This window comes from Sus scrofa, chromosome 14 (genome assembly GCF_054392235.1).
Source record: "Sus scrofa isolate SSC_HxYL_T2T_F1_AM1 chromosome 14, Sscrofa_HxYL_maternal_Yorkshire_Landrace_v2.0, whole genome shotgun sequence".
Classification (NCBI taxonomy): domain Eukaryota; kingdom Metazoa; phylum Chordata; class Mammalia; order Artiodactyla; family Suidae; genus Sus; species Sus scrofa.
Window position 1 is genome coordinate 148,934,827 of NC_139396.1, and position 26,732 is coordinate 148,961,558.

Genomic DNA, 26,732 nt, shown 5'->3' on the forward strand with positions numbered 1-26,732 from the left:
GTGGGAAGGATGGAGCCTGGGGAGAACTCGGTTTATAGATCCTTTCCAAAACAGGTCCAGATGGGCTCAGATTCCCCACTATGTGCCTGGCCTGTGTCTCTGTCACTTTCATTTTTGATCATAAGTGTCATCATCAATTTTTACTGCCATTATCCTTACGGTAGGAGCCACTGCCAATACGGGACTTGAAAGCAACCCCCTGAGGTTCTATTATTTACCCCACTTGACAGCTGAGGAAACCAAGACTCAGAGAGGTCAAGGGCTTTATTGCTTTATTTTTATATCTTTAGCATCCATTGGGGATACAAGGGGAGCCAGTTCCCATTTTCAGAGCAGTGTATAAAGACTTGCTGGGGAGGGGAGGTGTTATGTACACAGAACTCAATGCAAAGGGACAAGGCACGGTCACACACAAACACGGGTGTGAGTGAGCTGGGCTCCCCAAAGATGGAGAACTCCTTGTAAACTGGAAAGCCTTGGAAAGCTTCCTGGGGGAGCTGCAGGATGTTATAAGAGGCAGCTGTGGGTGAACACGGAGGCAGATGGATGGAAGGCAGGGAGGAGGTCTGATGAGTAGGTGCAAAGGGAAAGGAGGAGAGAGAGTTGGGAGACGGGTGGAGTCAGAGCCTGGTGACAGTAGAGTTTAGGAGAAAATGTCCCAGCAGACAGAGCACAGCTGGAGGCTGAAGGCAGGTGAGAGCCCTCCCCTCGGGGCTGGGGCAGGGTGAAGGGGAGGGAGGCAGCAGGAATGGGAGGGAAGGCAAAGCCCTGTTGATTTGGAAACAGACACTGAGAGTGCTGGAGATGGAGGGGGTCACAGGTGGGGTGTCCAGGCACCCTCAGGGAACAAGGGATGTTTGCATCTCTTCCTCTCCACCTGCCAGGAAGCTTGGCTCCCTCGTGTGTCCTCTGCAAAGAGGCCGCCGTTCACCTGACAGCTTGAGCCCACCCTGGGAGCTATCCTTTCACCTCCAAGCCTCCAGCCCCATCAGTTCTACCTCCCAAATCCTTCTGCTCCTCTCGTCCCCCAAGATCTGCCCCACCCTCTCTTGCCCGGGGCCCTTGTACCCTATCCCCTTGTTCTCTCTGCCCCTGTGCTGGTTACGTGGGTGTGACAGCCTGCCTGCCTACAGCGTGCTGACCTGTCCTGGGTCCAGGGGCCCCTACCCCTTCCAAGCCTCACCACCTCGCTTCCTGGTCCCTCTGCACCGGCCTTGCTGGACTGATTTTTCTTTCTTTAACGCCCCACATTCATTCCCACCTCTGAGCCTCGACACCGCTGTTCCCCTGCCTGGATGGCTCTTTCCCCACTTCCGGTGACTTCTTAACATTTAGGCTTTACATCTGAGGACACCTCCTCAAACAGCTGTCCTCTGGTCCCCCAGACTAAAGCCACTTCCCAGTGCTTTTCATCACAGCGCCCTATTTCTCTCACAGCAATAACACTTTATGAGTATTTAGTGCTTGACTCTGTACCCACACCACAAGCACCTTGCCTGAATTAGCTCACGAATCATCTGGTGACATACGTGCCATGACCATCCTTATTTTACAGATGAGGAGACCGAGAGCACTGGCGTCACATTTCACTTGCATGCCCTCGTAAATTCCCCTCCCATGACTGTGTGAGCACAATGAGAAGAAAGGCGAGTCCTCTCCTATCCTCCCTCCACCCCCCTGCTGAGAAGGATGCTGGGCACAGAGTAGGCACTGACACATGTTAAGCCAGCAGGCTGGGGGGTGGGGGGTTGAGGGATGAGGACCTCCCTTGTGGGCAGGCTGATTCGAAGAGGGGGCTGGTTCTTCCCAGGGAGGGGGGACGTACTTGAATTTGAGTCCGGCACATAGAAGGCAGCCTTGAGTCATCACTCCAGGTGGCAACTGAAGCTAAGCAATGAACAGAGCTCTTCAAAGGGGACAGAGCAGCAAAGGAACAGAGACTGAGCCTTCCTGGGCAGGGGAGCTGCTTGTGAACATACACTGGCAAAGCTTGGAGTCAGAACTCGTGAAAATGTCACCATTTCATTCATTGCCTAAAGGATAGTTCTGTTTCACTGTCAGTAAATCCCAAATTAAGAAAAAAATAATCCAAACACATACACTGGTTTTTCACATTACAAGAGGACTACCCATTTAAAACCTCAGGTTTCCTTCAAGGTCTAATCCCTCTGCAGTTTGAAAAATGATGTGATTTGCCAGAAGCCTCTTCTGGAGCCAGGCAGTTGCAGGATAACCCCCAGGTTACAAGGCAGACCCGCGAGTTAAGGTGCCTGGATTTGAGCCCCCCACCACCACCCACCTACTCCCAACCCCCGGAGACCTACAAGATTTTGGGGAGTTACCTTACCCCTGAGTCACTTTCCTCATGGGCAAAATTGAGACAGCAGACCCTGTCTTGTGCTGCTGCTGGGAAGGTCCAAAGCAATGATCAGTGTTCCTTCCAAGAGTAAGCACTGGGTGAAGAAAGGATGCAGGGGAAACACAGGTCTCCTCCCGGAACTGTGAAAGGCGAGGAGCAAGCAGGCACCACAGCTAGAAATGGATTCAGTGCTGGAGAGGGGGTGCCGGGAGCGGGGTTGTGTCCGATCTGGAGGTCCCAAGTGGCCCCTGAGCAATCTGGGCTGGGTTGGTTTTGTGTGAGTTCTTATCTCTGAGGGTGAGGTGATGCTGATTGCGGGGGGGGGGGGGGGGGGAGTTCCCTGCAGGGCGGGGCAAAGCCAGCTCCTCGGTGCCTGGAGGTAACTGGTCCACCAGAGGGCAGCACCGCCACCACCACCCTCCTCACCCCAACCACCCCACCTGTACAACCTTGAAGCATTTTAGTGAGGTTGCCACCATCCCAGCAAGGCAGTCACTATCCCCTGCCTCTGCTCCATGTGTGGGTCCCCCATGGCTGAGGGTTCGAGCAAGTGAATAGCACAGAGCAAGATCAGCTAGTGGATCGGCGCTAAAGAGCAGGAGTTGGCCATCCCTAAATTATAGACGGGTTATTCAAAGAATACTGAATAAACTCCAAAACTGCCTTGAAAAGCTCAGTGGAATACTACTACTACTACGACTAGAGAGTCCTTAGATGTGCTCAGCAAAAGCTGATCATCAATCACATTTTCCAGTTGTGGGGCAGAAGGGGAAGCCGTCAGCATTTAGGACAAGATGGGTCCGAGGAACTAAATGATTCTCTGGAGCCAGCCCCCCTGCCAGGAGGCTGCTCCCTGCCCTCACCACCAGCCCAGTGGCTAAGTCCTCTTGTTTTCTGGGGTCATGGTCGTTGTACTGAAGTTTCAGGAGGCCCAGGAGTGGCAGCTAGGAATGAGAACCAAGAAGAGTGACTGGGTGCCCCTCAAAGTTGGAGCTGGATTAAGCGCTTCCAAAGCTGCACTGATGGTAACAGACCAGCCATGTTTTTCTGGGCACAGTCTGTGAGCAAATTAGATCTTTAAAACAGCTAGGCAGGCTTTTTGTCACTTGGTGTTAACTGTGTATGTTGCAACTACTTTAATTGGTTTCATGTCTAGAGTGAGGGACCGAGATGGAAGTGTGACTCTCAGGGGAGTGGCCCTGGCGCTCAGATGGCTTGTCACATTTCTGTTTTAATCTGCTCTTCTTTTTCCTTAAGGCGAGGGAGGTAATGTAATTATCTTTTGAAGACAAATGCATGCAGCAATATGCCAGCTTGCGCTGCTCTCGACAGGGCCCCAAGTGTGGGTGGAGGGAAATGAAGTGGGGGTGTGCGTGGATCTGGGCGCTTTCCTACGCAGAAGCCAGGAGACTTTCCCGATGAGGCTGGAAGGCAGAGAAGAGTTTAAATGGACACTGGCCTCAAAAAACTGAATTCGAGTCCCACGCTGACTCCCTTGGCTGTGTGACTTTGCATCAGTTACTTGCCCTCTCTGAATCTCAATCTCTTTCATTACAAAATTGGATTGATTCTCCTGGGTTGCTTCGAGGACTGAAATGAGATCATGTGCACAGGGCCCATTCATCTTGGTGCTGGGGGCACGTGGCAAGTACCCAGTCACCATCAGCTGTTATTACCAGGCTGTTAGTGTCATGAGCTTTCTGAAGGCACTGTCCACAGAGGGGGGCTAACACTTGACACTCCCATCACCAAAAGAGCTGACTCAGCCTCCCTTGGGTTGGGTGGGCCCTGTGTAGAAACGACTCACCCTGTGTCACCAACCACAGAGTGAGGAATTATTTTAAAATCCTTATGCATGCAGTGTACACAGCGCCCGTGCGGGGCCTCTTCCCCAAATTGCTGCAATTAATCGCTAAAGAGGTTCTGTGGGGCAGACGCTCACGGCGACTTGGGCTCTGCAGGGCTCTGCTGGATTCAGTAGGAAACTCCAGTCCTGGGCTTGCTCTGAGCCAGGGATTCATCTGCCTCTTTCCTCCCAAGGGCAGGGGCCAAAGCCTGAGCTGGGTTCCAGCCCTTGCACAGCTCAGCTTCTTTACTTTTCATTCTTTAAAAAAAAAAAAAAAGTGGTAAAAATAACATATAGACAGGGAAAAATGGTGTATCTAGGTAACATCTATCCATCCATCCATCTATTCATTATTTATTTATCTAGCCATCCATCATCTATATCTACCATCTATCTTATATATCATCTATGTGTCGTCTATCTACATATCATCTATTTCTTTTTCTTTTCAGGGCTGCACCAGCGGCATATGGAAGTTCCCAGGCTAGGGGTTGAATAGGAGCTGCAGCTGCCAGCCTACACCATAGCTCACAGCAACGCTGGATCAGAGCCAGTCTTCGACCTATGCTCCAGCTTGTGGCAACGCTGGATCCTTAACCCACTGAGTGAGGCCAGGGTTCAAACCTGCATCCTTATGGGCTCTAGTCGGGTTCTTAACCCAGTGAGCCACAATGGGATCTCCATATCTATGTGGTTTTTTTTGTTTTTTGTTTTTTTAATATATACAAGTAGGACTATGTTTTTTACTGTTCTGTCTGTAATCTTTTCACACAATACACCATAGACCACTTTCCATTTCAATGGATGTACTTCTACTTTTTAAAATAGTCGCATAGTATTTCCTCATCTTGATGCACCACGAATCCTTTCACCAGTTCACTGCTGATGGACTTTCAAGTTGTTTCAAGTGCTGTGCTCTTGCAAATTATTCTGCGATGAAAAAAAAAAAAAAAAAAAATCCTTTGCATGGATCTGCGTAAGAATGAATGCAGGGTAAATTCCTTGCAGTGGAGTGGTTGTCTCAAAGGGAATGTGGATTTTAAATTATGTTCCCTACTGTCAAACAGTAGACCGTCCCTTTTTAAGTACCCACCCAAGGATTTCGCAGGCCAAACGCTCACCTAATCTTTGAAGCTTTGTCTACCAGCCTGGATGGGAGAAAGCTTCACAAGGATAAAACCCATCCATGCAGCCGGCACTGCCAGTCTGTGTGACTTTTATGGATATTCCAGCTCGTATCTTTCACATCGTGGTGTTTTTATTTATGCTTTATTTATATCACCAAACACAAGTAGTCTTGTATCTTGTTTCTGTCACCGTTTTTATTCACTTTCTTGGCATTTCTCTCAGAGTTTTATTAGTCATTTCTTGTTCTAGCTCCTAAAATTTCTATCACCTGCTGGCTGGGGGTGGGGGTTGGTTATATTCAGGAGATGATTAGAATACTAAGAGGCTGAGGGAGGAAACTCCAGATCCCCAGCGTGCTGCTCCCTCCCCATTTCCGTTTGGTGATTCAGGTATCTCAGAGTCCCTCCATTCCCTAGGGACCAGCCCCCTGCTGCTGGCACAGGGAGGTTTATTTTCCTGAACCTGAGCTTGGAGATTGCTGCGCAGGCTGCCCCGAGCAGCCCAGAGCCAGGTGAGATGTTGGGATTTAGGGTTTTGTTAGACCTTTTAAAACAGCAGGCCCAGCTCCAGAGGCACCCTGTATCCAAACTGTGGAGTCTGGCAGAAATCATCCTAAGCTCGGTCATTTGAAAGCAGCCCAGAAAGCAAGGGAGTAGGAAAACCCAGCTGAATGAAAAATCACCAAGAATAAAAATGTTCTGCAGAATCTCACGTGGAACACAGGCTTCTGTCCTACAAACAGCACAGTCTTCTTGGTGTTGAGTGGACTGCAATTTTCAAACTGAAGCAAACAGCAATGGGGAAGTTAATTACCATGATTTAGGTTTCAATATTTCGCCTTAAAAAATTCCGGTGAGGATAATGTGCCAGAAATGAGAACTTCCCCAGGGAAATGGGGGCGTCATATTTTGAGGAGCCGCAGCTACAGAAAAGATAAAATAAAAAGATAAAATCTAGGGCGTTCCCTTTGTGGCTCAGTGGTTAACAAACCCGAATAGGATTCATGAGGATATGGGTTTGATCCCTGGCCTCGCTCAGTGAGTTAAAGATCTGGAGATGCCATGAGCTGTGGGGGTAGGAGACTAGGCTCGGATCTGACCTTGCAGTGGCTGTGGTGTAGGCCAGCAGCTGTAGCTCTGATTTGATCTCTAGCCTGGGAACTTCTATATACGGTGGGTGCAGGCATAAAAATAAAACAATTTAAAGAAAGATAAAATGTGGCCTAAAATGATTCTTTCTTGCCAGGCACTGAACTAGTTGCTGGGCATAAGAAAATGGCCCACTTTGTCTTTACTTTTTATTGAAATATTTACTCTTTGTAAACTTATACAAATAATTCCATACGTATATGATAGTAACTAGAGAACCCACCAACCCTGTCTTAGATGTCAAACTGCACGTTCGAGATAGGAACTGAGTAGCAGGCATGGTTCTCCACTAGAACCTGGTTCCTTTTGGTTCCGCACATACAAGCTGTTAGGTTGGGTCCAAAACCGGGGATTCAACAAGGGGGATTGCGCTGCCTCCTGCTCCTGGGGATATGACAGTGTCTTTGGAGGAGGGGAGAGGTTGCTCCTGGCAACCAGGGATGCTGCTAAACACCCTACAATGTACAGGACCAGATGCCCTCTCTATCTCCACACTGGGGATATGTTTGTAGATTTCAATCTCACTCTCCAATGAATTAAGATAAAAGGACACCAGAATCCTTTTTTTTTTTTTTTAGAAAAAGAAAACAACTTTTATTAGAACATCCCGGGGCGGAGGAGATGGTTGAGGGGACTAGGTACATACATTCTGTAATGCTTGAGCAATATGCTAACAGAAAGTCTAATCGTCAAAAAACTACTTTCAAAGTCCAAAGAGCAAAATGTATACTTCTGCGTAGAGATGGTGTCCTGTGGGTGACGGCAATAAAGCATGTTGCAAACAGCTGTGTGAGGAAGCCATGTGGGAGGGACTCCAGGAGAATGTTCCAGACCCCTCAGGAAGCAGATACACAAGACGATGAAATATACACATGGAAACTCAGGAAACACACGATATAAAGTGGCAACCGGAAGGAGAGCTGCTTCTATGTGCCCTCCCCTGATTGGGGGCTTAAGTGGCCCTCGCTCTACCCCTCACCCCAGCTTTGATGAGGCTGGGTGTCTGAACCCCTCTCCCAGGACAGAATGCTAAACCGATCCTAAAACCCAGAATCCTGACTCTCTTCCACCTCCACCGTTAACTTGTATGAAACAGAGTGAGCATAACTGAGACGCACCCTCGGGTTAAGCGTAAAAATGCAACACCATCCAAAAAATAGAGCAAACCCACCTCACTTCCTACCGCTCACAGAGCTTCTCAGCAGGCTCTGGATTAAACAAGAGAAAATAATTTCAATATCAAGGGAAAATGCACAGAGGATGAGAAACCTCTTTAAAGCCAACTCTGGTAAAAAAAGTGTTTCCCTACCTCCCGTGGGGGAGAGAAGGGAGAGAAAAAGAAAAGACAGATAATTAGGAGAAGTATAAGACCCAGGATTTCAGGTTTCTGAAACCCCTTCTTCAACCCTCTGAGGACAACCAGCTTTTTCTGAATCCAGAAAAGCACATCAGAAATGTCTGATTACGCTAAGACCACAGCCAGAGAAGGCAGGGCGATCAGTGATGTGGTTCTACCGTTGCCATTCTCTTCCCCTGTGCCCCCCTCACTTCCTCACATTTCAGAAATGCCTTCAGCTAAAGCTAAAAAATGAAAAACCCAATTCCAGATCAAGCACGCTTTGCATGCCAGGAAGATAACGCTGGATCTTAACCGCCCCGCAGCAGTTGCGACACGGGGCGGGGTGGGGGGGCAGCTTTAACGATGGCGCCTTAAGTGTCACTGTGCCAAGAAAGCTGAGTGCCTTCACCTGGGTCTCTGCAGACGCCCCGCCGACCCCGTGACAGATGAGAGGATGTCACTGACTTCCAACAGCCCTGTTTCCTACACTGGGGGCCTCCGCTGCGTGTTCCAGTCCCTCCTTCCCGTTTACTCTGGTTCTCAGATCTGTGATGTGCCTGGTGAACTGCAGAGGTGTCTCCTAGGCCCACTAGCACCATGGCTGGTACCTGACAGCTCCGACGTCCCACTGGCTCATAGACCTGGCCATGCTCATGGCCTCTGAGGCTCAAAGGGGTGACCCTCCTCGGTTCTCCGTAGTGGCCTTTTGGGCACAGGCGGAGGGTGGGTATACCTGCCTGCTTTGTGATGGGTGGGCTTGTGTGTGGGGGGGGTATATGCACATGGACCTGGACTTTACTCTTAGCGAAGGAGTCTGAAAAACAGCTTCTGCAACTATTTAGGGAGAGAATAAATAGATTTTCCAAAGGAAAATCAAAGGGAAGGATTCTGCCAGTCTGGAAAAGCCAGTTGTCCCCCTAAGCTATGGTCAGAAGGCCCTCTATTCTCAAGTTACTCGTGCCAGAGCTTCAGCCCCAAATGATGGTTTGTTCAAGTACAGTAGATGTTTCATAAACCTGCTGAAGTGTTAAGCGCCTAAGCCGCTGATGCTGCCAGAGGCTTGGTCAGGGACTGGTGGAGCGGTCCATTTTTCTTGCCAGCATCCTGCACTTGAGGCAGATTAAAATACCACCAGACTCACTGGCTAATTCCCCCCAAAGGCCAACCCATTTGGGGTCTCATCCTTTCTGGTGGATGTCGTGAGCCTGCTGGGCCTGGCTGGGCAGGCTTAGCTCTTCCTGGGAACAAATACTAGTTTTTCATCTCTCGGCGGGGAACACAGCAGACAGATTGAAAGCTGCTTTGATTCCAACACTTTTTAAAAACCCCTTCTCCCAGGTCCCCTCAATAATCTCAGGGGGATACCTTTAGCACTGATGCTGAAGCGCCACAAGTCGGTGCAAATGCTCCTGGATGACTGAATGAAGCCCCTCCACGCCCTAAAGTTTTTCATTCATGCAGCATTGTTTAACTTCCTACTATGGGTCATGCTTTCTGCCAGGGAAGCTGCTAGGATGAGCGAGAAGAGGTGTTGTAAAGAAGGAAGGGGCTGAGGGTCTCTTGGCACTTCCGACAAAACGGAAAATGAGGGATGGGTAAGAAAGCTGGACCTGGGAATAAAGAGAAGAAAATCAGAGAAAACCTTCCATTGATGCGGGTGCTGGGTTTGGCAGCTGCCCTTGAGCGAAAATAAACTCCCCATGGCAGCGGGACAGGATGCTGATATTGGCACCTGCCAGAGGCAGACAGCCGAAGTCGCAGCTGCGCTGGTCAAATGAGCCTGGAGACCTCAGGGGGCTGGGACCTCGATGACTGTTATCAGGCTGCGGTTCTCTGCAGGCAGTTTATTGAAGCAGGGCTTGCGAGCCTTCCCCACCCCTCTGGGCTGGGTCTCAGAACCATCAGAAGTGCAGGTGGTGTCTCCCGCTGAACAACCCAGGCTGTCTCTCCGGAAGGGAGGGGAAGCTCGTCAGAGAGCACTGAGAACAACAAAGGGATGCCTGGCGAGGATGCAGCAGACAAGACAATCCCCAAGCTAAGAAGAGGCAGCTCGGGGGAGGGCCGGAGGGATGAACTTTCTACTCCTGGATTAGCATCACCCTCAGATCGCCTGGCTCTGCGGAGAGACTTCTCCGCCTTCAAACAGCCAGGGTTACATGCACAACAGGCATCAGACAGAACAAGAATTAATTTGGGTAGGACTTAAATTTAGAATGCTTCGGATAAAGAATTGATGAGTAAGAACTCTGAAAAATATGTGGGCAACAAGAAGCAAGGGTGGGGACTGGGGTTATCAATCATCCCTATGAAAGAGAAGGGACTCCGCCAATATCTTAAGATAACGATCCTTGCGAAAGGAAATGTCCCGCTGAATACATCCCAGGATGGAGGCAGTGGCCAACCGCACAGATTTAAGGCCTCTGCAATGAGGATGTATTGCAAAGGCATAGTCATCTTGAAGAATTCCAGACAACAGGCTTCAAACAAATGGTCACTAGAGAATAAAGGCTGTGTCAAAGTCGAGTATCAGAGCTACACACAAGATGCTTATCTTAGGGATGAGAGTAAAACACCGCTTCCAAGGGTATCTAACCAAATTCCCAGCTGTTTTGTGGTTTGCGAATCTCTAAAAAGAAATTCCTTCCTCTGTCCTCCAGATAGTAGCTCTGGCTTGCTTCCTACAAAGGCACTGGGGTCTAATTCCAAGACCTCTGGCTGTTTTGTTGGAACAAGGTTCCTATTTGGATCAGACCACGTGGTCCATTCACCAGTGGCCCGTGGCCTCCTGTGGAACCTTGATTTTGCTTCAAACTCCCCAAGGTCAGTGCAGACAGGCTCGTGGGCCCACACCATGTTCGGGCCATTGCTAAGTCACTCGTGTGTGTTGTCATTGCTTTTGAGTCTCTTTTGAAACCATGGGTCTCACGTGGTCTCATCTGTTTAATCAAAGAGCAGAAGCAACAAAGATCACGGGGGGGGGGGGGGGGGAGGAATCCGAGAGATGGAGAACAGCGTTGAAAGAGAATGAGAAAATGTGCACTCATTTTAAGCCGTCATTTTCTGGCCCACAGTTTATTGACTCAAATAAGTCGTGCATGTCTTGACTACATGAATGAAAACTTATTTTCCAAGAGACAGCTCCTCCGAGGCCACTGTTTTGTAAATAATAACAACAGAGATACATCTTTTGCTGGATTCTAAGAAAAGAATTTGCTAATTATATAAACTCCCACGGCTCTTACATCTCTTTTCCCAAGCACTTAACACTGATTGAGAAAGGCTTCCGCTCTCCCCCTTTCCTGGCTCAGCAGATGGGGTGTTGGGGAGTGTCTGATTTAGAGTCCAAAGCGGCAGGTGGGAAATGGGGATGCAGCTGGAGAAGGCCCATCCTTGGTGCACGTGCGAGAGGGCAACAGTCTTCATACCGACCCGATCAAAGGCTCTGGAGGAGCCTTGTCCTGTATTTGATGAGCTGGAAGACACAGCTTCTAAAACATTTTTTAACTACAGGATAAAAGCTTGTTAATTTTTTTTTTTTTTCCTAATGGAAACCACATTCCTACCACACTTTGGATAGAGTTTGCTGTCCTTGATGAAAAATAACCTACGTCATCCTCAACTTAGGCTTTTTCTACTAGAGGCTTGAAAAAGAAATCAGGGAAAAATAACTATTCAGGTGGCCTTCTGAATTCCCTCTCTTTCTTGTGCCCTTCTTCCTTCCTGTGCTCTATTAAAAAGCGACGCAACCACCTCTGGGTCAAAGATAATCAACGTTAAAGTGGACTCAATGTGCTTCTAATCAGTTTGGCCATCTTGCCTTTTTTTTTTCCCTCTGAAATGAGTCGGGCGCGGCTAGACTTGATCTGGGAGCCATGGTCTCCATGGACCTCCGTTACTGTTCTTGTTTTGTCAAAGTCAACTTCAATGAGATAATTTCCACAAGAGGCCCAAACCTCAGCAGACAGCCCTTAGATTTAGGTGGCACCTTCAATGCAGGGCCCAAAGGGACAGGACGTGGTGAACCATTTTTGCTTTCAGAACAGCCAGAGGAAAAAAGACTGAAGTCACTTGCCCCCTCCAGGGCTGGGGCAAATGACAGGGTTTCCAGGCCACCACGTTACACTGTGACCACCCCAAATGGCAGAAACACTTGCCTGGCATGACGGTCTAAGAATCGCTCTAACAAGCTGTCACGGCATATCCTTCTCCCTGGGTTATTTAATCAAGAATTTGTTTTCAAACTGATGACCTGGTAATCTCATACGCATCTCTCTCTGAAGAAGAATGAGATCTTGGTCAGTGAAAAACGAGGCTGTTCAAAAAACTTAATTTATGTGCTGCCCATGCATGTGTTCGTTCTTTACCGAAGGCTCCCCTTGTTAAGCTCCGAGAACTCCCATTTCCTCTTTGGTCATCTGAAGCTAATTAGAGCTGTTTATTGCAGAAGTAATCAATAGCTTGCTACAGTGGATTACATAGAATCGGACCTATCTGTGATTAGTCCCATGTAGATACACAGAGATACCTTAATCAAAAACAAAATATGCTCTGTAAGAGATATGCTTTCATAGATGACTGGAATTCCACACGTTTAATGTGTTGAGTCAAAGTAAGAGTCCCTACGAAACCTCTCAGCAATGGAATGTGTTCGATGAATTTCCCTTAAAAACATTTCAAAGTGAAAAAACTCGGTACTTAGTATTAGACATTTATGTTTATTAACATTTGGATATAAATGTACTTCGAACACCCATAGAGCTAAAGGACTATGCCTTCACCTTGGCTTTCATGGACTTCCCACCCTAGTAAGTTGATTAATCCTTACAAGGCAAACATCCGTGAGCAAAAAGGGAATCGGGGTGAAATGAGCCTGGTGGATTTCCTCCTCCATCCTCTCTCCCGACGTGGGGAAAAAGCTACTGCTTTGAGCTGTCTCTTAAGGTGGAATCTCCTCACCTTTATTCAGTTTCAAAGAATCATGGCTACTGGCACCCGATCCTTAGATTCTCTGAATCTCATCATTTCGACCAGACTTCTACTTCAAGAACCCGCTTTCGGGTCTATTTGTCTAAGGAAGAGAACGATGAACGATGACGTGCAGTTATCAAGCCAGTTGCCTTGTACCCAGCATCTTGCTCTGTGTCTCCGTGCCAGCCAACTCCTCTCCATAGACCAGACAGCAACCCCTGGGTCCGCCAACCTTCTTCTTTTCTTGCAGAGTCATCCCAGCCTGTCATGGAGGACACAGGACACGGAGCAAGCAGATTCCCGATGACCTTCAGACCAAACCGCTCTACACAGCAGTCAGTCCAGCACAGTCGGGCATCAAGACAAGAAAAGGGCCATGTATCCTGGCACGGATCTGCTTCAGAAGAGAGGGCCACATGTCCCATGCCTGTTCCAAAGCTGCCTCTGTAAGGTAACATGAAAACCAAGGTACCAGTTCGTGTCAACTGGCAAGGGTGCCATGAGACCTCAGAGAACATTTCCGCACACATCTGTGCCCTCACGTTTCAAGAAATGATAAAAGACAACGCTTGGTGGCTCTGTTTCCTCCTGCCTGTCCACAGTAACGTGATGCAAAGCTTTCTGCTAAAGCACGGGGCTCGTCAGAGTCTGCTTGTATTTGTCAAGTTAATATCGGAGCTAACACTACTTAGAGGAACACAAGCTCCATGTATTCTGTATTAAACCACCAGTAAAAAAAAAAAAAAAAAAAAAAAAAAATGAAGACAATATCATTACTTCCAAAATATAGAAAGCCAATAGCTGAACTCATTTCATAGTAAAATTTCTTCTCTACATATAACTTCATAAAGGTATTAGAACGATGCTTCAGCTCTGCTTGAGTCTCGTTAGTTTCAGGGCTTCTCACTCAGGGAAGGCTTCGCAGAATGTGTCAAGGATCAGGGTTCTGCGACGTCTCCCACCCAGCCTCCTTCTCCACTTTGACCCGAAGACAGACACGGCTTTTGGATGGGATGGGTGTTTTTGTCGTGGAGGAGGGTGCAGAACCGTTTACAGAACGTGAACATGAGGGCGGAAAGTGCACGTCCATAAAGGTGAACACGGGCACAAGCTTGTTTGCACAAAGGCCATCAAGATGGTCTTGATGAGAATCTTGGCTTTGTGACCCAAAAAGCTTGGCATCCGCGGACAGCTGTAGTGATGTCATCAGAAATGAAAGCTATTCCATGAGAGAGAGCAGATTCTTTACAAATACTCCCTAGCGAGCCAAGGCCAGAGTTCAACTGTTAACATCCTCATCCTCATCTTGCAAAACATGGCCCCAAGTTGCTTTACAGCCAAATTAACCAAAGGGTCCCTTTACAATATAGCCTGCCCCCAAAGCCTTTTGAGTTTGGAAGGGAGCACTGCACTGGGGATCCCATATAAGCCCTAAGGATCACAAGAAGCTTTCTTTAAAAAAAACAGAAAGAAAAAGAAAGAAAGAAAGAAAGAAAGAAAGAAAGAAAGAAAGAAAGAAAGAAAGAAAGAAAAAGAAAAGAAAGAAAGTTCCAGTTGGATGAAACTGTTTTAGCAGTGTCTCAACTGAGCTCCTAAAACTGGAATTTCAGATATACAAGAGGACAGGAAACAGATAACTTGGTTTTTGTCTTTTTACATGTCCATACTGTTTTTTAAATGCAGCTACGATGTTTCTGCCAAAGATAAAGACAATAGGGTGGACAGGCCAGTTACCACCAGGACCAGCAGTGGGCTCAGACCGCAGCTTCGAGGAGCAGCCACTGATTTTGTGGTTATGTGGCTGGAAGCACCAGCAAGACCATCCTTTTCGTAATCACGCTGAAAGAAAGAATGTTTCATTATCACCCACTGCAGGTGTTTGTTTTGTTACAGAACTTTGTAACCGCACTCTTTCTCTCTCCTACCCCCACCCCCCAACAAGCTATACCGCTCACCAAAGCTGACCCAAGATTTCACCCCTGAGACTTCAATTCGATGACGTGCAATTTGATAAGGAATCATGAATCTAGGTGAGAACTGAATATTTGGATAGACTGTCTGGCCAATGCTTACTTCCCACTTCCATTATGGATTATTAAAACCCATTTGGGGGGAGAGATGGGAGCCTACACATCTCTGCCACTCTTCACTCCCACTCGCACAGCCTCCCAGCAGCTGTGCAACATGGAACCATTCTCCTTCTGGGTACCACGGACTGAGGAGGGATGCTCGCCTCTCTCCCCGTCATGAAGGAGGGCAGGAAGGACTGTCTCAGAAAACGCCCAGGCAAGTATGGGTTCATGCAGAAGGGTCACAAATGGCCCTGGAGACTGGCAGAGCAGGCTGGGCCCTTTCTCCATCGGCTGGTTCAACCCAAGACTTTATAGATGAAGGGCTTTGCCCTGCTTGTTGGTCAGAGTCCCAACCAGAGCCCTGGCTTCTGAACTCCCAGGCAGCGCAGCTGTCTTCTCCTAAGACTTATTCCTTCATCCCCATACCCGCTCAGTCCCACAATGCCATGTCCCACCACCATGAGCTATGATGGTGACAGAATCACCCACCCACTCACTTGTAAATTGGGGGCGGGGGGTAATGTGGTCTGCCTTGGCCACTTCTACGTGGCTATGGAGGTCAAAGGAACAGTACAGAGGACACTTTGTAAGTAGCCAGAGCCGCTTTGCATCTTCTCTGTGCCTGATGAATTTACATGACTATGATCATGGGAGATCCTCAGGGCACTGGGTCAAGACTCTTACAGCTGGTCTGGCTCTGAGTCGAGGATCCCAGAGCCCACCTTTGGTTCTCCTTTTGTGCACTAGGATCCAAAGGCTGTACCTTAGAGTTTTTCCTGGACCTGAAACCTTGCTGTCTTTGAGCCCTTTACATCATAGCCTGTTCCAGGGTCCCAAAGGCACCGTTTCAACAAATGCAGGGAGACTCAGAAAGAGACAACTTACATCAGAGAGACAGAGGTGTGTACTGCCCGACATATTGGATTTCAGCTTCTGCGCCTGGGAAGAGACAAAAACACACACATACATGCTCACTCATATGGAAGAGTCATTACAGAAGATTCCTTAATCAACTGCTCAGGGCAATGCCACTGATAGGAATCTGTGAGCCCATATATAATTTAAGATTTTCTAATCATCGCTTAAGTAGTGAGGTAACAGGTGGAGAATGTTTTAGTAACATTTTCTTTAACCCAATATATTACCACTCCAACATGTAATCAATATAAAAAGTGATTAATGAGATACTTATGTTCTTTTATTTTCATACCAAGTTTTCAAAATTTGGTGTATTTACACAGTACATCTCAATTCCAACCCACCCCATTTCAAAGCCACTGCAATGGCTGGTAGGGGCAGTATGAAACTAAGTTACAACAGAAAAAGTTTTGAAATCCTTTACATTTTGAACTGCTTTATATTTCCAAATATTAAAATGTTTAGGAAGTGCCTTCTAGGTAAAAATGTTGCAATACAAACCCCCATGTACTAGTATTATAGACACAGGTCTTCCTGAAGCTTGTGTGTTCATTTGTTTATGAGTTGTTCCAATCGACACTTAGGTATTTCCCAGTGCTGGGCATGCAGTGATATGACAAAAAGGATGTGGTCCCCTGGCTCTGTGGTCCCCTGGATGTGTCCTCTAGTGGGTAAACCACTCAACGCTTGAGGGCTAAGGCACAGGGTAGGGACTCTTTCAGGTTGGTCCCCTCCAGGAATCATGAAGGGCATTACAGATCCCAGATCCACCAATCTTAGAACTGCTTGCAGAGCAATTCCAAGTGCCTGAACTGTGAGAACTTTGAGCTCCCCATTTCTTGCAAATGGAACAAGTCTCCACTGGATTTCTATCTGAGAACTGAGCTGGAGGAAAAGTTCCACGGCTCCAACAATTACAATAAAATTGTAATTGCTGGTGACCTGGTACAGCTCTCTTGTTTTTGTAAAGGAAGACAAATTAGAGGGCAGAGAAGTTAAATGACTCATCCAAGGTCACACGGTGATCTAATTGTAGAGACAGGATTAACAGGTCTCTGAAGCTCCCCAGTGGAAACGTACTTTTTCTGGCTTTCCAGCATTTCTCCCAGGCAATCCTGCCATGCTTCTGACTCTTCATGTTCTACCTGGCTCCAAAACCCACACCGAGGATCCCTCCCATACCCGCTACCAGGAAAATAGGAGCCCTTGAGCAGTGAAATAGAGTTCACCTGCCAACAGGAGGACCCTGTGAAGCGCCACACCTGAATCTAGGAGTATCTGGGCAGCCGGCTCTATAGGAAAGTGCTGGCAGGTTGCCTGTGGCTGCGACTTTTGCAACTTGTTGAAGACATGCTAGGCTGAAATGATAGCATGTTCACCCACGGGGCAATTGATTGACCATAATGCTACTTGGGAGGCATCATAATCTTTACCATATTTGCATATGCCAGCTGTGAATATGAAATAGAAACCTTTAAACAGACATCAAGAAAAGCATCCCCGGGCTGTTCAAAAGTCACTAAATGTTACGGAGAAGAACATCAGAGGGCAAATCAGAAGAAGAATTGAGCCCTACGTAAAAGCCCACCTTTGATCTCTATTAATAGCAGATCTGGATTGCTACCTGCAGAGGATAACATGGAGAACTTTCCATGTTTCATTTCTGTTCAAGATTGGAATTGTGCCCAGACACCCAAATGGCCCCCCGAACAAACATCACATTCTGTCTTGTCTTTTTTAGGCCATAATCGACAAAAGACATGAACCCTGGTTAAGGGCCTTTGCATAACTAAGAAGTTCACTAAAATGAGCAGCGAAGGCAGCCCGACTTTTAGTCTGGGACACTTTATGCCTTCAGGTTGCTTCCGTGCTGTGGTCACAGCTAAGCTGTGTCTCCGTGTCCTAGACCACGGTGCCCTCTAAGAGGTCTAAAGGCTCAGGGGGCAGCGGTTTTTACTCATTGTCTACACCATCTGAGAGATTCACTAGCTACAACCCGACATGGTGACTTCAGGCACCTGCTGAGGTAGTGGTAAAACGCTGTCCATTATACGATCGCAAAGGGCTTCCATGAATGCGATAGAAAAGGTCTCTATCTTAAGAGACTTTCTTAAGTGGCCTCTGCCTCTGTGTAGGTAGATTTCTGGTCCTCACTGGTCACTAAGCGTTCGACTGTGAACAGGATTATCGGCGTACAACCAGGTAGACATGTCTGGGTCTAAGCTCCCAGACTCTTGCCTTCCGTCTGAGAATGGCTGGGGTGACACAGGAAAATACACCGAGACCAGCTCCAAGTCTGTGAACGCTCTGGGCTCTTCTTCCCCCAAAGCGAGCATCTTCTTGGTCTCTTTCTAAAGCAAATGGCCCACCTCTGGCCTTGTCTCCCTGTAGCCCTACTGGCTTCACTAAAGCTGGAGGCAGCAGCTCCAGGCTCATCTGGTCTTGAGAACCATTCTGGTTGGCGTGACTGGATGAAATGCTGAGTGAAAGTAACCAGGCATCGCCAGGCCTCTGAAAATGCTCCGAGAAAAACGCCTTCTCTCCTGTCAAACACCTTCCCAGCCCACAGAAGCACTTGGCACTCCAGAGGCTCAGCAGTCCACGTACACTAGCCTCTAAATTACACTGCTTACGTAGCGTATTCACACTGCTTCCCAGGCAAAGGTCTGGCGAGCTGGGAAACCCTCATGACTACAGAGGCAGAGCAGAGGCCCAGCTTTCCACCCGAACCATAATACGGTTCCCATCTGTGAGTGTGATTGGAAGGTGGGGAGCAGATGTCACTGGTTGTTGCAATGGCAGGTGGCACCTGAGTAAAAGAATCAAAGGGTCGCTAGTAGACAATGAGAGCTTTTAAAATCCCACACCAAACCTGGGTGCGTATTACAAGATGAGAGTCAGTGGCTCTGCTGCTTGGACTGAATGGCATCAACTGGGTGTCCAGTGCCTCTAAGAGTTTGTAAGTTGCAGATGGCGGGGCAGAGCCTGGGACTTTAGACCCATGTATGTCTATCTGGTTGCACACTTATAAGTCCTGTATTCAGTCTGAACCAACTCCCCCCAGCCCCTCCAGGGACCATCAAGGATGAGAAATCTACCTATGTAGATCCAGAGTCCACGTAAGAAAATCTGGCTCTTAAAGTGCCTTGCAGAAGCCTGAGAAGCTTGCTGTTTCCTTTATTTATTTATTTTTTCTTTTCTTTTTGGCATTGCCTGTGGGATAGAGACATTTCTGGGCCAGGAATTGAACCTGTGTCTCAGCAGCGACCCTAGTGACAGCAGGGACAACACCAGATCCTTAACCCACTGCACCACCAGGGAACTCCTCTACATTTTTAAAGGCTTTTATCCTGAGAATTTTAAAAACATTGCTAAGCTCTCACTGTCTTGCTAGTCAAGTATGATATATGCAAACAGATAAAATTACAGGGCGCTCCCACTTTCAACTATTGCAAAGAGTATTTACATATTTAAACATTGCTTCAGTTGATGAAAATTGGGACAGTCCCAGAAAAATTAAAAAACAAACCAACAAACCCTTCTGAGACCTTGCAAGCTACAAGGTAAGTTAGCATCTAGAAGAGCACTATTTATTGCTAAGTCCTAAATGGGTATATATCAGGGATATAATAGCAGATCAAGTCCTGTCTCAAGCCCTGCAGCCCAGCTCATTAACAGGATAGGCAGGTGCCCAACATAGAGCTTGGCCAGCCGGGACCTATCTCTACACCAAACTTTATAGTTTATGGCTTTAAAATATCATATCTCTTTAACAAGAAAGAAAGATAAAGAAGAGAATGGATTTCAATTTTTCTAAAAGTCAATTTTAACCATTGTTACAGCATGTTGGAAAATGAATTATTTACGATCTTTTATGAAAGAGGATTTCCTAGCAGCTAATTCAGTTTATGTCGTTATGGGGAAAGCTGCCTGGCTCCAAGATGGGGGTAACACCACCACCAAAACACAGTATCACCAGGTTTTCGTCTTGAGAAAGTGAATAGGATGCTGGAGAAACCCGTCCCCAAACCAGTAGCTTTACTGTCATTGGGAAAACCAGAGAATCTGTGCTTTAGACTCTCCATAAGCCCTGTTCCTTCAGCAATATTCTAAAACTGTCACTGGCAGTAAACCCCAACTCCAGGCACATCACGTAAATAGAATTTCCACAGCACTGTAATTGCAGGCCAGACCTCCCCAGACCCTGGCACTAGAGGGTTAATAAATGCATTCAATTCTGTTAACCTCTGTTACCTGGAGTCAGAAGGATGGCTCTCCTGCTTTTTGCTCCTGTGATGAGCATTTGGAAAGTCTGCCTGGTACAGACTGCTTTCCTGTACAGACCGCCCGGGCACATACATAGTTCATAGCTCTCGGTCAAGCCCACTCACCAGGCATGGCGTGCACAGGACTTCTGCCCACAGTGGGCTCTCCCCGAGCCTTGGGTTGGATCAGGCTTTGGAGCTGCACATTTGCTCTGTTTATGGAATTGGAGACTTAATAGTGTACCTACTCAGAGCTTGGCCTTTGCTACCCCAGGACTCCATTTCTGTAGAGAAGCCAGTGTTTAATCTTGAGTTTTTAGGGAGCTGTCAGCCAGCAGAACATGGAACATTTCTCTACTCTCCTCCATGTATAAGAGAAGCCAGTTTCTGCTCTTCTCCAGAAAATAAAACCAGAGGAAGTTGCTCAATCCAATAGCAACAGATTGTCCAGGCTACAGCCAAATGGTCATAATTAATGATGCTTCTGGTTCTTTTCTCCCTTGCTTTACTGATTAGAGAGATTTGCTATATTAAGAACCTGTTTGCTTAATGACAGAATACAAGCAATAAACAGAGAAATACACAGACTGTAAAATGCAATCAACTTTGCTCTCCAGCTCTAAGTACCGAGCAGCATCTATCACACGTGTCAATACCAGTTTATCCGCATACGAGTCTGTTCTGCAGCTTAAACTGGACCTTTGCTAAGGAAAACCACTGTGTGGGTTCCTTCCAGAACAGTCGAGGACTCAGAGCCATTTCTCAATTTCTATCTGCTCATCTTACATTTTCTTGTAAGACAAAACGTAAGAAGGGTGTGCACCTCATTTGAAGGATACCCGAGCAGAGTAATGAGTTACTACTTTTTTTATTTTTCACACTGCATTTTAATCAAATGGATTCACCTGGTTATAGACTTTTATGGGTAGAACGTGTGCACTTGACACATATTTGCCCAAATTGAATTCTACACACACACAAAAAGACAGGCAAAAGACGTTGCCTGCTTAGTGAATCCACGCTAAGGAAAGGCAGTATGCCCAGCGCACTATAGGGTTACAATCTTTCAGCTTTTCGGATTTTGTTGTTGGATCTGGAGAACCAGGGGAGGTTTTATTTCTGGGTCTGGTCGCAAGCAGCTGGCTAGTCTTTCTAAAATCCCCGTCACTGTCAATTCTGAAACTCACTTTCCCAGTGATTTGCTTTTCCTATGAACTTGGTAACAACCACTTGCAACCGCTGGTCTGAATAATGTGTCATTGAGTCCGCTGCATAAAACAAGTGGACACACACATAAGGTCTGCTCTGAGGCCCCGGCTATGGGTGTTTGTCTTTCAGAGCTTATGCTTGGCTGGGAAGGTATTTCCTATAAGCTGATTTCTGCCAGCCCCAAGGGGCCCTGGCATAGGTTGGGGAGGGGCTGAGGGACTATGAGGAGGACACGAGTGAGATGGGGGTGGTGACAATCCTGGAGTAGCTTTTCTACCTACTCCCTCCAAGACACTGTGTCTACATGTTGCCTGGACCTCAGCCAAGAAGGCTTCCATTACTTGAAGCTCTAAGAAGACCGTATAAAGATGTTTCACTCAGCACAGGCTCAGGAAGGGTGCCAAGTTTAGTTAGTCTGGCAGGCTCTAGGCAGGTTGAGCCTGGTCATAAGAAGGGGGTAGGGAAAGAATTGGAGGCCTCCAGTCATGCTTCCTTACCCCGAGGAAGCCTAGGCTCAGATCCCAGTTGGGCTGTTTAGACAAGGCCTCCAACAGAGTGCAGTGAATTGAAATGAGGCCAGATTGTGTGTCTATCTGTGTGTGTGTGTGTGTGTGTGTGTGTGCACGCGCACGCGTGTATAGTCAAAGATGATGTGGCTTCATGTCCCAGAGTCTAGAAGGTCTTGGATTCCTGGTTCCCGTGAGGTGTTCTGAGTTTAACAGTGCCATTTAAGTTGAGCTTAGAGCCAAGTCTGGAGCAGAAACTTTTCTTACCTGACAGAGCTGGGGGCTGGGATGCTAGGTCAATGGTCAATGGAGAAATTAAGTGCAAGGGCAAAATCATTAAAGTACTTAACAATTACACATGTGTATCTGATTTTTTAAATCTGGAAGCTTCTTTTTGCACTGGAGTGAGAATACTTAACACGAGCTCCACTCTCCTAACAAATTTACGTGTACCATAGGCAGCACTGCTGTTATCAACAGGTACAACGTGGTGCAGCTGTCTCTTAGAGCTTATTCATCTTGCACAACTGAACCCCTGCACTGGTTGAACAACAGCTTTTCATTTTCCCCTGCCCCAGCCCCTGGCAACGAAAATTCCACTCTTTGCTTCCATGAGTTTGGCTATTTTAGATAGCTCATTTGAGTAGCATCTCACAGTATTTACCTCTGAGATTGGATTATTTCACTTAGTGTCCTCTAGATTCATTCACACTGTGGCATGTGGCAGGATTTTCTTCCTTTTTAAGACTGTATAATATTCCATTGTATGTATTGTATCAAATATTTTAATTTGAAATTTGAAGGTCCTCCATTGACTGAGTTTTGGATACATGACTAAGGCCACTTCCTTAAAAAAGTTTTTGTGTGTGTCCTTTTCAGGGCCACACCTGCGGCATATGGAGGTTCCCAGCCTAGGGATCCAATCAGAGCTGTAGCTGCTGGCCTATACCACAGCCACAGCAACACAGGATCCGAGCCATATCTGCGACCTACAGCACAGCTCACGGCAATGCCAGATCCTTAACCCACCGAGCCAGGCCAGGGATCAAACCTGCAACTTCATTGCTCCTAGTCGGATTCGTTTCTGCTACACCACAACGGGAACCCCTAAAAAAGTTTTTTAAAAGAGTTTGCAGGGTAAAATTCTCTAGCTTTGTTCTGCATAAACACCTATCATTTACAATCTACAGTTTCCAGTTTTCATTTCTTTAAAACAGGAGCGGCATTTGTTTAATACCCACCAAGGAAGCTCCATGCAGAATCTTTCTACCTTTTTACAATTTTTCTGTCTTTTACAATTGTCTGGTCCACACCTAATCCAAAGGCATTTTTTTTTTAAAAGGAACTTGCCTTTTCCAATGTATTCAACTTAGTTTTCATTGAAACGACTATGCCTTCTTTTGTGCTTCTAGTTCAATCATTGCTGTAATGTTTAACTGAATTATGTAAGTAAAATACCAAATATAATAGCACCCGAAGGTTCGAGAACAAATGCTCCTGAATCTTCTAAAAGCCTGCATCTCCACTGGAGACAGCAAGGGGCCCAGGTGAGCAGAAGGACAGAGCCCACTAGCTTGGGACAGTCAGCTTGCCTTGAGCATTTGATGTCTCCAGGGGAATGCCAGAGAGGCTGGCTTCGTGGTGAGCTGGTGAAATGAGGGTCAGTTAAGAGAGCTTCTACTATGATTTAGAATTTGTTCCTGGTACCAGCTTGATTGATTTAGCATGAGGAAAGGAACACAGGTTAGGGAGATCCTAGTTCTGCCCTTTCAACCATCATCTATGGTTATAATGACCCCCACCCTACCACCTACCTCCCAGAGTTGTTGTGAGAATGAAATGTGACACTCAGGGCGGAAGTCCTTTTAAAACCCAAGCTGCCACGGATGATCTCTCAGTCTCTCTGTGGTCCCTACACGGGGAGTTCTTGCATTCAGGCAAGGGTGGGGAAATGCAAAAGCCGAAGCTAATTTGGCTTGTGAACGTGATATTGAATAGATCTGGCTCATGAGCTTGTGTTTCCTTGGATTTAAAAATGAGCGCAATGAAAGCGATACAGTCCTGTAAGATATATCAACATTAGCCAACATTAGCTAAGCAGTCCCTCGGGCTTGCCTGTCAGTCTCCCGCACACCAGAAAAGGATGCCTGCGGCCCCGCGCTTGTAATTTAACACTAATGGCAGGATGGCAAGTAGCACTGTGTGCCGACACTGTCTGCAGCAGGGAGCCTAAGTCGACACTGGGGCTGGCCTTTCTCCTTTCCTGAACTTCGCAGGATCATCTTACATCTATTTTGCTTTGCCCCAAGTTGGGGCAAACACAGGTTGCCAACTGCACCACGTCAGAGAACTGTGTGTTTTCGTTCATGGTTAACTTGCTTGATTAGTAAAACAATCAGACAAGAGGCAATTATGAGCTGCATTTTAGAACGTGACGCCCAATTAACAATCGGATTATGCCAAACACCGTGTGAAAGATGTTTTGGTTTGGGGTGGGGGAGGCATTTTGTAGAGCAAACATGCAGGGATCCTGGTGTTGGAGGTAACTGGGGGAGACGGCCCTAAAAGGACATATTTGTTTTCTCAAAATGCGCATTTGGAAATGCAAGCGTGCAGAGAGCAGCAAAGAAGATTCATTGTGGTCCCCGATGAGAAGTGCATGAAGCCGATCTCATCAGACACGCATCCTCATCACCATCAGATAATATTTATTAAGCCTCTCATCCTCCTGTGCATTTATGTGCCGCTGAGTGCGGCCCTGTAATGACTCTATGACGGATGGTGGTAACTAAGGTTTGATATAAACCACCAGGTCTGGAGACAGCACCCTCCCAGGGCTTTTGTTCACTCGCTGGTTGAGACGATGAGGCGCTCATGGTACTGCTAGCAACAAGGTAAAAGCAAACAATAAAAGAAAATAAATCAAAACCTTTTAAAACATGTGCTTTTAGTAGGCAGAGAAAAATATTCCAGAAAATAGAGGCAAATCAAGGGGACCAGTCGTGGTGATGATCTGAGGATGACTATTAAGAGGAGCCTCCAGGAGTTCCCGTCGTGGCGCAGTGGTTAACGAATCCGACTAGGAATCATGAGGTTGCGGGTTCGGTCCCTGCCCTTGCTCAGTGGGTTAACGATCCGGCGTTGCCGTGAGCTGTGGTGTAGGTTGCAGACGCGGCTCGGATCCCGAATTGCTGTGGCTCTGGTGTAGGCCGGTGGCTACAGCTCCGATTCAACCCCTAGCCTGGGAACCTCCATATGCCGCGGGAGCGGCCCAAGAAATAGCAACAACAACAACAACAACAACAACAACAACAAAAAAGACAAAAAAAAAAAAAAAAAGAGGAGCCTCCACTGAAGATGATAACGTCATCCTGCTTTTACTGAACACCCCCAAGGGCTCCAGTGACTTTCTGAGGGGGGAACTCCCTCTTTTTTTTTTTGCTTATGTTTGGGCTGCACCTGTGGCATATGGAAGTTCCCGGGCTAGGGGTCCAATTGGAGCTGTAGCTGTAGCCTGCACCACAGCCACAGCCACACTGGATCCAGCCGCATCTGTGACCTACGCTGCACCTTGCGGCAATGCCAGCTCCTTCATCCACTGAGCGAGGCCAGGAAATGAACCCGCATCCTCAGGGACACTATGTCAGGTTCTTAACCCACTAAGCCACAATGAGAACTCCAGGCTTCCCCTGTTGTATACAGCAGGAAACGGGTTCAGAGAGGTTGGGACCTGCCCAAGTTTCCATCGCTTAGAGTGGCTGCACGGAGATTTTAATCTTTGACTCTAAAACACATGCATATTGACTCTGTTCCAGATGTGGTACCTGGTACCTATTATCTCTTTAGATCAACCCTTAGAAATAGTTCTTGTCATCCCGCTGACAGCTGATGCGGAGCAGTCATAAGCCTGGGGTCACACAGCCTGCCTGCACAGAGCTGGCTGAGGCAGCCTAGAATCAACCTGGGGGCTGACAAGGAGTCAGAGGTTGAGCCAGGCCTGGAGGTTTTCATTTCCACAAGGGCCCCTGGGAGGTGAGCACCCTTCATATCACATCTGAGTTCCCTGCAGCCAAGGGGTACCCCGGGGGGCAGCCACTCTGAGGAAAGCGCCCATCTTCCTGAGCTTCCTCTCTAGCCTCATCCATAATGGGCCTCCTTTTGGGCCTCAAATATGAGGGGCACAGGGGAAGGGAGCCCTCCGTTAAACCTCACCTGCAAGAGAGCCAGGGCCATGTCCTCCTGCAAGTGTGCTCCACGGGTCAAGTGCAAGGTAGAGCCTACTATTCAGGGAGGCACGGTTGATTCTAAGTCCTAAGGATAAAAGGCCAGCAGGGGATGCGAGTATTTATTTATAGGATGTGATCTCAGTGTGCTCAGAGGTATTTGCCTCGGTTACCCAGAACAAGAGAGCATATTTATAGCCAAGATGGTACAGACGTCCTATTCCTTTTTATTAAGCATGTTTATTACCCAGCAATTGGGTTAAGCAATTGTCCAACTGCTGAATTACTATCCCTCTGATGGACCAGCCTCCCTGCCCTCTGAACCACAGGGGCGGGTGGCCTAATGGCTTTTCCAGGAATGGACAGAGGGGGCTGAGTCTTCCCATCCCCATTCTGAAGCGGTGAGTCTCACTTTTTGAGAAAAGTGGCAACAACAAAATGTTTAGGAGAGGACACTATAAATGGGGGATCAGAAAAAAAATTGTTTCAATTTAAGGCTCACTTCTGCAGGGTCCACACCCTGTTTGAGGCCCAAGTTCATTTTCCAGGTGACTTTTGGCGTAAAAGTCACCAAATGATTCCTCAGTACACGTTCCTTCTGTCTCATGGTCAGCACAGATGAACCAAGAGGATAAAATTATGATCAAATCAGTTTGCGGGCTGGAGGCTCAGTTACTACACTGAAGAATTTTAATTTGTTTCATTATCAGAGCCCTCCTAGGTGGGAGTGCCCATAATTCCCACACTATAG

General features: G+C 47.3%; 1 protein-coding gene across 8 annotated transcripts in view; it reads right to left on the bottom strand.

The window, feature by feature from the left end:
• Window positions 1-10,863: 10,863 nt before the first annotated feature.
• The window catches only part of GFRA1 (GDNF family receptor alpha 1), a 223,276-nt gene continuing 207,407 nt past the window's right edge, over window positions 10,864-26,732 (bottom strand). For all 8 annotated transcript variants that reach the window (XM_084994468.1, XM_013983783.3, XM_084994467.1 and 5 more), the window contains 2 exons: window positions 15,746-15,799; window positions 10,864-14,627 (listed from right to left, as the gene is read on the bottom strand). In XM_084994468.1, coding sequence (XP_084850594.1) covers window positions 14,472-14,627; window positions 15,746-15,799 — 210 coding nt within the window. In that variant the 3' untranslated portion in view covers window positions 10,864-14,471. The remainder of the gene's footprint in view (window positions 14,628-15,745; window positions 15,800-26,732) is intronic.